This window comes from Drosophila simulans, chromosome X (genome assembly GCF_016746395.2).
Source record: "Drosophila simulans strain w501 chromosome X, Prin_Dsim_3.1, whole genome shotgun sequence".
Lineage (NCBI taxonomy): Eukaryota > Metazoa > Arthropoda > Insecta > Diptera > Drosophilidae > Drosophila > Drosophila simulans.
In genome coordinates, this window is record NC_052525.2 from 6,277,542 (window position 1) to 6,287,726 (window position 10,185).

The 10,185-nt window shown below is 47.5% G+C and overlaps 2 protein-coding genes across 4 annotated transcripts; both read right to left on the reverse strand.

Annotated features, from left to right (window-relative positions):
• Nucleotides 1–196: 196 nt before the first annotated feature.
• Nucleotides 197–6,038, reverse strand: LOC27206574 (basic-leucine zipper transcription factor A). 3 transcript variants are annotated; one of them, XM_039296478.2, is made up of 3 exons: nucleotides 4,078–6,038; nucleotides 3,370–3,831; nucleotides 197–2,288 (listed from the first exon to the last, which is right to left on the reverse strand). In XM_039296478.2, the coding sequence occupies exons 1-3, from the start codon at nucleotides 4,951–4,953 to the stop codon at nucleotides 744–746; spliced, it is 2,883 nt and encodes a 960-aa protein (XP_039152412.1). In that variant the 5' UTR covers nucleotides 4,954–6,038; the 3' UTR covers nucleotides 197–743. The 3 variants fall into 3 exon arrangements, with proteins under 3 accessions (XP_039152412.1, XP_039152411.1, XP_039152413.1); XM_039296479.2 differs by lacking the exon at nucleotides 197–2,288 and adding exons at nucleotides 2,341–2,949; nucleotides 3,004–3,044 and having other exon boundaries at nucleotides 3,370–6,038; XM_039296477.2 differs by having other exon boundaries at nucleotides 3,370–6,038.
• A 704-nt stretch (nucleotides 6,039–6,742) lies between these two features.
• Nucleotides 6,743–9,416, reverse strand: LOC6739998 (RNA polymerase II elongation factor Ell). The gene has a single exon (XM_002076853.4). The coding sequence runs from the start codon at nucleotides 9,136–9,138 to the stop codon at nucleotides 8,185–8,187; it is 954 nt and encodes a 317-aa protein (XP_002076889.1). The 5' UTR covers nucleotides 9,139–9,416; the 3' UTR covers nucleotides 6,743–8,184.
• Nucleotides 9,417–10,185: the final 769 nt, after the last annotated feature.

Genomic DNA, 10,185 nt, shown 5'->3' on the forward strand with positions numbered 1-10,185 from the left:
CTCCTCCTGGACCAGCTGATAGGTGCCGCAGGCGAAGAAACCCGTTGCCGCATCATCGTGTGTCAGCCGCTCCACAGAATCCTCTAAATATTCCGTATCTTCGCTGTGGAGCGTTGTAAACATTCTTATAAACAGCTATCGATAACCGATAACCACTAGCTGACCCTCTGTCCCATAAATCGCTGCCAATTGACCATTTTGTTTTGATCTTATTAGATTTATTTGTTATTTTGTTTTTTTTTTTGTTTTTTTTTTTTGCTAATTTAAAAAATTAATAGTTAATACATACAACTACTTAGTGCTCTGTTTACGCGCTACATATTCTGGATTAGGTTTAGTTGGATCTCCTCCATCGATCGTAGTTTTATCTTTTTATTTTAGCTGCATTACTTCGATTTTCAGTGGCTTTCGGGGCGTCACAGTGTTTCATTTCAGATTCCTTTCCGGGTTTCCGGGGGACTTTTGTGCCTGCCAGGCATCCGTATTGCACTTGATCCTTGATCTCCGCTTACTCTGACTTTTTACAAAATCTACCATTGAAGTACATTAACACTTTAAAAAACAGATTAAAAAAAAAAATACTCTTATTGATAACTATAGACAATCCCTACTGTTCGCAGATATCTCCATCGTTTGTGCGTCCAACGCCTGATTTCCCGGCGGGAATGGAGGCCTGGCTAGCACGTCATCCATACATATCCCCTCTAGCGATTGGTGCTGCGACTGTGACGCCTCCGCGAACCTCATTTGGTCTTCATCACAATGATTGGCTCGAGTATCTTTAGCATGTCATTGTTTTCGGGTGCTCCCGTTCCACTGCCTCCGCCAGAACCAGCAGCTCCTCCTCCGCCTCCACCGCCGGATGCGTTGGCATAATCCTTGACCGTCTGCAGTTTGCTGAAGCCAGGATGCGGCTGCTGCTGATGGAGCTGCTGCTGCTGGTGCTGACTGATGGTCACCAGGCGGTGCTGCTGGTTCAACACAATCGCCTCGTGATGCGGATGCTGCACCAACTGTTGCTGCTGCAGGCTGCCGGCAATCTGCTGCAGCTCGTGCTGCTGCAATTGCAGCGCCGGCAACTGTTCGTGATCGTTGGAGCCATCGCCACCGCCCAATGGTGAGTCGTCGTTGTCGGCCTTCACCACCGAAACGAAGCCACCATCGCTGCCCGTGCCCGTAACCGAAACAGCTTCACTCTCGTACATATGATGCTCGGCACTGGTGTCGTCGTCCTGGCACTCATCTTCTTCCTCGGTTTTGGCACGGAACTCGTTGCTGGTGGCGCTGCTGCTGCGCGGCGTGTGGCTGCGCATGCGTCGCATTCGCGCATATTCCGCCTGCTTGGACAGGCGCTCCTTGCGCTCGTCCGTATTCTCGGTGGCTCGGATCTGGGCCCGCTTCAGCCGTGCCCGTTCGCTCAGCTTCTGTAGACGCGTGGCTCGCTGCTCGGGCGTCTCATTGGCACGCACCGCTCGCTGGTGTGCGGCCATCTTGTCCAGACGTATTCGCTTTTCCTCCTCCGTCTCGTATTTGTTAGCACCGCTGCGTCGCGGCGTCAACACTGGCGTTCGACTGTCGCCATCGGCCGTGGAATGTACATGAATCTGGCTGAGCTCCTGATGATGATGCTGGGATGTCTGCGACAGTGGCCTGCCGCGACGCGGCGTACTGGTGGCCAGCTGCGGTGCGGACAGCATCTGATTGAGCTCCTGCTCCAGCAGGCTGTTCACCTTAAGCTGCTCCTCGCTGGGCAGCGGATTCTTTCGCGGCCTGCCCCTGCCCACAGGTGTGGTCACAATCTGTGGCGCCGCCGCGGACGATGCCCCTGTCTGCTGTTGCTCCTGCTGTCCCAATCCAGTGACCGTTAGCGTGGGATTCGCCGCCAGTATGTTGTACTGGCCGGGACTATTGCCACCACTGGCGTTGGCAAAGTTGACGGGTGTAAACGGCGGCGGCACTGCATTCGGCCCGATGCCAATCTGGAAGCCATTGTGGTACATTGGATAGTAGGCTGTGGTGGTTGTGCCGCCGGCGCCCGTTGTTGTACCCGCCGTCACCACGCCCACGTGGCCGACATTGGTGGTGCTGTTGCCGCTGCTGGTGGTGTTAGGGAAGGTGGCCAGGTAGGGGAATTGGTTATACAGCTGCTGCGCCTGGCCGGGCGTCGCCTTGAGCAGCTTCTGCTCCCCGCTGGCCGTCGTCACGATCACCTTGGTCTCGTTGTGGCCGAGGCTAACAGACCCGCTGTTATCATTGCCGCCCGCTGACACCGGAGCATCGTTGTCCGACTGCAAGAAGGGATAGAAGGGATTGGCAAGCCAACGGGTGAGTCGGTTTGATTCTGCGGGTTATGGGCCTATGGGTTTGGAATTTTGGTCTAATTCTTAGTCTCCGCAATCACAGCAATCTTTGGTAATTGAATTTTACAAATCATTGCAACCTAATTTCGTAATTTAAGAGATAAGATTGATTGCTGTGATTGAACGTGGGCTTATAGATTGGTTTTCGAAAAGAACCGAGTGCGAGTGATAGAGTGAAAGGGATAGATGGAGGACACACAAACACACGAACGCACACCTGTACAAGCGAATTAAAACCACTTTTTGTTTGTTTCTGGTTGGTAAAAGTATTTTGATTTGTTCTCCTTAGGTTCAACATTTACATTGCTACATATATCTACACTCTATACGATTAATTCATTTGCTTCTGACCAAAATAAAGAACTAACACAAGTAATATGAACAACGGACAAATAAAATCAACTGAAATAAAATTATAGGATTTTCGGTTTCGATCAAAAGAGGAGTTAAAATGCGGGTAAAGAAACGTGCAAAAAAAAGAGGTCCATCAGCCGCTTCTTCTGCCCATTTCCATCCGAATTCTATATATTTTCAAAATTCCTACTTTCCGGTTTCAATCATTTTCCTTTGAGGCAGTTGATTTCGCCAACTGCAAGGAAAATATTTGAAATTTACGAGTATTGGCAATTGTTTGATATTTTACCAGCGCTACGAATTTGTATTCGATTCCAAATTCCTCTGCAACTGCAAAAATCATGTATTGTTATTATTCAAGAATCAAGCAAAATTTAGCTAATCATGTTTTGATTTTACGTTTACTGGAAGAAGCTAGTGCTCTTTTTGTTCTAATACCGATAAGATTTCAAATAAATGGTGTTTGTAAACGATGTAGCGTTTTCAAGATAACAAATTACATGGGGAAGATGAGGTTCCTGGAGGATCCTAAACTTTAGTTTTGCTGCGTTACGTTGTGTGTGTGTGTGTGTGTCTGATTTGGTTTGCTATCGCCGATCATTCAATATCCTCCTGTACTCTTTCTTGCTACCTTCTACGCCTACTGCATACGCACCTGAAGTTCCTGCTTCTTGGCGGCATATTTGTGCGGGTAGAGTTCCAGCTGGCCACCGGCGATGCTGAAGTGCGGCACATGGGCCTGGAGCAGCTTTGCGGTGCCCTTGCCACCCTCATCGCCATAGATCTGCTGCACAAAGATGCTGCCCGGCTCGGTGCCCTCGAGTAGAGCAGCCGTAACCTGTTGCTGCTGCTGCCCGGTGATGGTGTATCGCTGATGCTGCTGCTGCAGCTGCTGCTGTGTGATCTGCTGCTGCTGCGGCGTCTGTGGCTCCTGCTTCAGTTGCATGGGTGGACGCAGGGAGCCGGGCGCCAGAAACATGCCCTGTCCCATATACTCCACTCCGGCCAGGGCCTGGTGTTGCTGATAGGCGGCTGCTGTCACCAGATGCTGCTGATCCTCCGCGGGCTGCGGGGTGCCTGCCTCGTCCGTTGTCGTCGTCGTCGCTGTGGTGGTCGCCTGGTTTAGATTGATAGTGTGTTCGTTAGTACAATTGGCTGCCGCCGCTGCTGCGGCTGCTGCTGCAACAGCCAGCACCTGCTGCTGTTGTTGCTGCTGCTGTTGTTGCTGCTGTTGCTGCTGCTGCTGCTGGTGGTGGTGCTGCTGGTCCGTTGACGACGAGGAGGATGTCGGCGTTGAGACGACCACCGACGACGAACCACCGTGCACCACAACATGCTTCAGTACCTTCTTCTTTTCTCTGACCTTTTTGGCATAATCGTTCAGCTTTCTCAGTCTTTCCTTCCGCTCCTCCGGTGACTCATTGGCGATCCTTTGGCGCGCCCTTGCCGCCATTTCCGCCAGCCGGAGCTTCCGCTGATCGTTCGTCTCGCTGGCGCGATACATGCGCATCCTTTCGGCCAATTTGGCCAAGCGTTTGGCCCTCTGGTCCGGCGACTCCATGGCCCGGCGTAGCCGTTGCCTGGCCGCATTCCTCACTAGCCGCATGGCTCGCTCTATGTCGGATTCATTCTGGCGTCTCTGGCGATTGGCTTCTGCATTTCGGAGTAGTCGCTTGCGATACTCCTCCTCGCTCTCGCGCTGCCGGCGTTCCCGCATCCTTTCAGCATTTCTGGCCAGACGGCGCTGGCGTGCCTCAGAGCTCTCGTTCCACCTCTGCTGGTGGCCAGTGGTGGAGGCACCTGTTATGGATGCGGAACTGGCACTGCTGGTGGGTCCCAATGGAGTGGGTGGCTGTTGGGATTGCTGCTGCTGTTGCGATTGCTGCTGCTGCAATTGCTGTTGCTTCAGTGGTGCGTGTGAATAAAGCTGGAGATGCTGTTGCTGGAACTGCAGTTGATCCTGTTGCTGCTGGTGAAGATGTTGCTGTTGCTGCTGGAACTGTTGCTGTTGTTGCTGATGCTGCTGTTGTTGATGTTGCTGCTGCACGTGCTGCTGCTGCTGCTGTTGTTGCTGCTGCTGCAATTGCAGCTGGTGATGCGAGGAGAGTGGTACCAACAAAGCTGAGGGATGCTCGATGAGCAGGCGGGCATTGGAGCCATTGATGGCCAGCACATGGGTGGCGTACTGCTGCTGATCAAGTGAGGGCTCTATTTTTATCCCATTGGGATCTGGTTCCATTCTTGGTCAAAAGCCGGGGGCAACAACAATCGAAATTGTCGTCTATCGGGGCTCCAAAAGTGTACTGTTTATTATGTATATATATAGATATATATATATATATGTATATAGACGGGTTGGTTATCGAAAGGATGAGCGCAGTCCTTCCGATTGTTTCGATAACATCTAGGGGCCGCGCTCTAGCTCGCCCCCTCTCTTTCGTACGCTCTGGGCCGTCTCCCGCTCTTTTTTTCGTCCGCTGCTCCTTGGCGATTCCTCTTTGTGTTTGTTTTGTTTCGCTTTTTGCTTACTAGTAGTTATATAAAGAATATGTGTGTGCTGGCGCCGTTTCTCTCTCGCACTCTATTTTTGCGGCGATCGCTCCGCTATTGTTATTGTGGTCCTCGGGCATTTCTTTCGTTCCCTTTTTGGCTGTGTGTGGTATTCTTCTTCTCCATTTTTAAAAGTATGCGCTTTATTACCGTTCGTATTTTGCCATTAAAATTTTTCGTGCGTTTTCATAAAAGCGTGCTTCTTCTTGCGAGTCAGTGACAATTGGCGCCGCCGCCGCGCTGCTTCTGCGCTGCCAATCGATTTTTCACATGATTATACACACACACCCATGCAGCCGCCGTCCGCACACACAAGCACGCACTGCTAAACACACACACACACGCGCACCGAAGCAATACGCAACGTACGTGTGTGCGAGTTTTTTTCCGCTCCTTATTTTGCTTTTCGCACAAACCTTAACCCTTCGATTTGTAATTCCATTTAATCGCCGTGCTGCGGTGCATCCAGACGCCTTTTCTCTCAGTGGGTTAAAAGGATGTTCTGTGGCGGCGCAGCGTTAACTTAACTACCGACATTGACCGGGAATTTTCCACATAGCTGGGACCAGCGTATATCTGCCACTTCCGATCGCACCGTAATGTCATTAACTTGAACTATGCGTTCTTTTTCGTAATCCGTGGTACTGTAGCTTTAATTTAATTTAACTCATCTTATTTCAGTTGTTTTCATTTCAACAATCGTTCTGTTCACAGTAGGGATGGTTAAAAGTATCGATACATCGATAGTCGAGCAGGCTATGGATGCATTGAAAATGCAACTGATAAGCCGATGTTCCGCTTGATATATCGCCTGGGCTTATTTTACAATTTGGAAAATATTTTTGCGGGCAGATAATATTTATATTATTATTTGGCTGCAGTTGGGTGTCACATTACCATGTTCCACAATATATGTACTGTTTTTCCATACTCAATATTACAGTTAGATCAGCTTATCGATAGCTCGACGACATCGACGTTTCAAATCGATTTTTAAAAGTCAAGCGTAACGTCAAAACATGGATAATTCTATTTAAATTGTAACAAATTTACGACTTATGGCCACACTGTTTTAAAGCTTACTTTTCATAACAGTCAACTGTAACTGCTATGTTAACAGGGCATTAACATTTCAAAGCTTTGAAGTCTTTTTGAAATGAATAAATACGATTTGTAATGTGAATTTAACTATATATGTAAAATCAGATCCTATATCATTTTAAATAACAGCATTTCGTTGTATTTGTAGTAGATAATCGTATATATAATAGGATTAGTTCAGTAGTAATTTGCTTAATTGTTGTTATACTTAAATGTACAGCAAACATAAGAATGGTGATCCTGAGAACGGGACCCACCCTTCAGGGTCATCGAGGACATACTGTTAGATCCTGATCATTTCCGGTTGATAACGCTTTCCTTTTTTAGATTATCACTATTACCCATTAAATTCCCGCCAAAGCTCAGAACGCAGCATGTAAAAATTGTGAATGCAACTTTATTCAAGTATATTCATTTTGTTATTCTCGTTTTTTCGCTTATATTTTTCTGTTTCTGTTTTCACTTTCTTGGTGTTGTGTTTTGTTTGTTGGTTTTTTCTTGTTGTGTGTTGTCATTGTTAGTGTACACGAATATTACAATACACAAAAATGTATCTCAATCTTAAGTCTTAAGGCAAAAACAATTGATAAACGTATTTAGACAGGAGTAAAACAATTTGAAATTTCGACTAGAACTTAATGGTTACACTTTATTAGTAATAATTAGCATAATATATATATATATATATGTATATATAAATATATATCATGTGGGCCCGCGCGGAAGTGTCTACAATCCGTCTAAGGACATGGGCGTGGGAAGAGGCTGAGGATATGGATAAGGATAAGGTCTAAGGAAAGTGGGCGGTTGGGTGTCGGCTGGGGAAGGAGGAAGGATTGCGTGCTTTAACAAATATTGCGTTATGTGCCTGGCTACGGATCATGTGTGTATGCTCCAACTATATATGTATATATATATATATATATAAATTTGTATATATACATATATTTATGTGGGGGCTGCCGAGTGTGTGTATATTATCCTTATGTGAGTGGCGCTGTCCGTTTTGGGTTACATGCCTTTACCAACTACACACACATATGGGGGTTGTTCGTCACTAGGGTGCCTCAGTTGTTGTGGAAAAATACGATTTTTGAATGTTATAGCAAGTTTCGCCCGAGGATTTCCTCGAAAGGCACTTGTTGCCTCGTCCATCCGCGATGCTCAGTAATTATTTTAATATTTAGTTTTTCGGGTTTCTTCTTGTTAAACTTGGGAGATGTACCTCAGTCGTTGGCGATTTTCCCTCCGTTTTTTATTTACAGTGAGGCACCCTGGCGCTGTAAGCTTCCTTTTTCCTGGGGGAGTGGGGGTATTACTGCCCTTTTTTGGGGGCTCTATATGTGTGGCAATGACTATGCTAGTGTGCATGTCTGTGTTTGGGGGTGGGGGTGTGTGTGTGTGTGTTTGGTTTTTGTGTCGTGTGTGTATACATATCGTACGAATATAATGCATGCATTATAAAAATACTTTACTTTATGATTACATTACGTTACTTCATCTTGTTAATTTTTAACTTAAAAAAAAAATTGCCTGGCTTTAATCCTAGAGTGCCTGCTGCCTATTCATTTGCAAGTCCTCGAGAATCCTCCTGGTTTCGGACTGGTTTCCTTATCTCAAACTTTTTTCTTATAGGCTGTATACAATATATATATGTATATATATATATATATATTTATATAATTTGTAGATGTGTCTGTGTTCCTCTGCCGATCCTGGCCAGCTTTTCCTGCTGCTCGGCCTAGCTGCTCTGCCGGAGAGCCAGCTCCAAATGGGCGTCTTTGCCTTAATCCAGGCTAACCGATTATACGATCCTCCATTAGTAACCCTTTAGCCTGTCGGCCAGCGGCGGCTTGATGACCTTGGGCGCACTGGCCCGGGCGATTCGCATCCGTTCGGCGGCTTTGGCCAGCCGCTTCTTGCGCTCCTCGACGGTTTCCGAGGCGCGGCGCAGTCGCTGCCGCGCTGCATTCTTCATCAGTCTTAGGGTTCTTTGTACTTCCGTTTCGTTCTGGCGTCGCACTCGATTCGCCTCCGCATTCTTGGCCAAACGCACGCGGTACTCGGCCTCCGATTCCTTGGCCCGTTTGTCCCGCATCCGGGCGGCGTTTCTCTCCAGCCGCCTTTCCCTGGCCTCAATCGATTCGTTGCTTCTCCGGCGGGCGGCCTTTTGCGCTCTCGAGGATTGGCCCTGCTGCGTCACTGACTGCTGGGCGCTGAGATGTGGCACGCCAAGATTGGCGAGGCCCGGAACGCCACCAAGTTGACCGGCCTCGACCACAACGCCAGCGGACAAATGATGATGCAGGGGATGCTGCTGCTGCTGCTGCTGGAGTACCTCCTGGTGGGGATTGCCCTGCTGTTGCTGCTGCTGCTGCTGGTGGGGATTGCCCTGCTGTGCGAAGTTGTTCTCGAGGCTCAGCACCGCCGTTCCGGACGCACTGCCACCGCTGTTCGCCGCACTTGCTGAGGCACTGGCTGCGGTTCCCGCGGATCCTGATCCCGAACCCGAACCGGACACAGATACGGAGGTGGCTACGGATGAGGCAACGGCTGCCGCCGCGGCCGCCGAACTCGTATAGTTGTTGTACTCTAAGAGGCCCCGATTGCCCGAGTAGAGGGCATGGTGCATGGGACTCTCATAGCTGAGATACTCCGGCTTGATGAAGAACGGATCGCGGGCGGTGAGCGGCGCCGTCGGCGAGTTGAGGAAGTAGAGGCGACTGTGGTGCTCGGTGGTAATGCTCCCTCCGCCACCCACACCCGCTGACATCGGGGGATTTGTGCGCTCGCTCGCGACTCGCCTTTGGGATCCGGTTGGTGGTGCTTGTGATGGTTATTCTTTGACGGAAGTCAGGTCCCTCCGTGGTTCCACCGTCGTTCGCCCTTTTCTTTTTCTTTCCCGCGCGCCGGGAATTAACACAATTAACTGGCCTGGGCAAAAAAAATGTGGCGAGTAAACAACAAAAGCGACATAACTAATCAATATGGAAAAAAGCTGTAGAGCTGCTCCAAAATAGCTTTAAAAATAGCTTTCAATTATTTCGCGGAAGCTTTCGGCGCAGAGTGACCGACCATCAAAGGAGAAATAATACCACAGCCACATTGCGGCACTCCCCTACTTTAAATAAATCTTGAAAACAATCCTTAACTGAAAAACAAATGCATGATCCTTTCTGTTTAGTGGTAAAATATAAATTCATAAATTTTTGCTGCACAAAATTTTATATTTTCTTTTTTAAACATTTAGGTACAATGTTTGTTAATGTTTTGAACATGACATGTAATGTAATTTTTTGTATGCAATGCAAGTGGTTTATAGAGGTGACATTTTAAAAAATGCACGCTCTTTGTGTTAAGATTCCACTATTTGTTTAAAAGTTGTATATGTTTTTAATAAAGCAATAGAATACTCTTTACAAAGTTTTAAAAGTTGAAGTTTTAAATTTCTTTATTCTTAGATCAATTTTCGTTATTCATTGTTAGCTTAATATATTTTCAAGGAAACGCGAAATATTTGATTGCTCACATATACGGGCGTTTTATTACAATGTTCTTTGATTAACATGATACCCTGCTTTCATTTTAATTTCGGTATCCAGAATTTCAAACACATACATGATTATGTTAATTTATATTCAGCGTTTGCATTATACATATTTCTTCTTTGAGCTTGGTATCCCATAATAATAATTATAGTTCAGCTCTTAAGCCGCTTCAAACCGCGTGACGTCACATCCAACGCGTTGCGGTTGCACGTAGAAATGCTCGCGTGCTCCTTACTTTAGTTACTTTATGTCAGGCCCTCGTCACGGAGCGA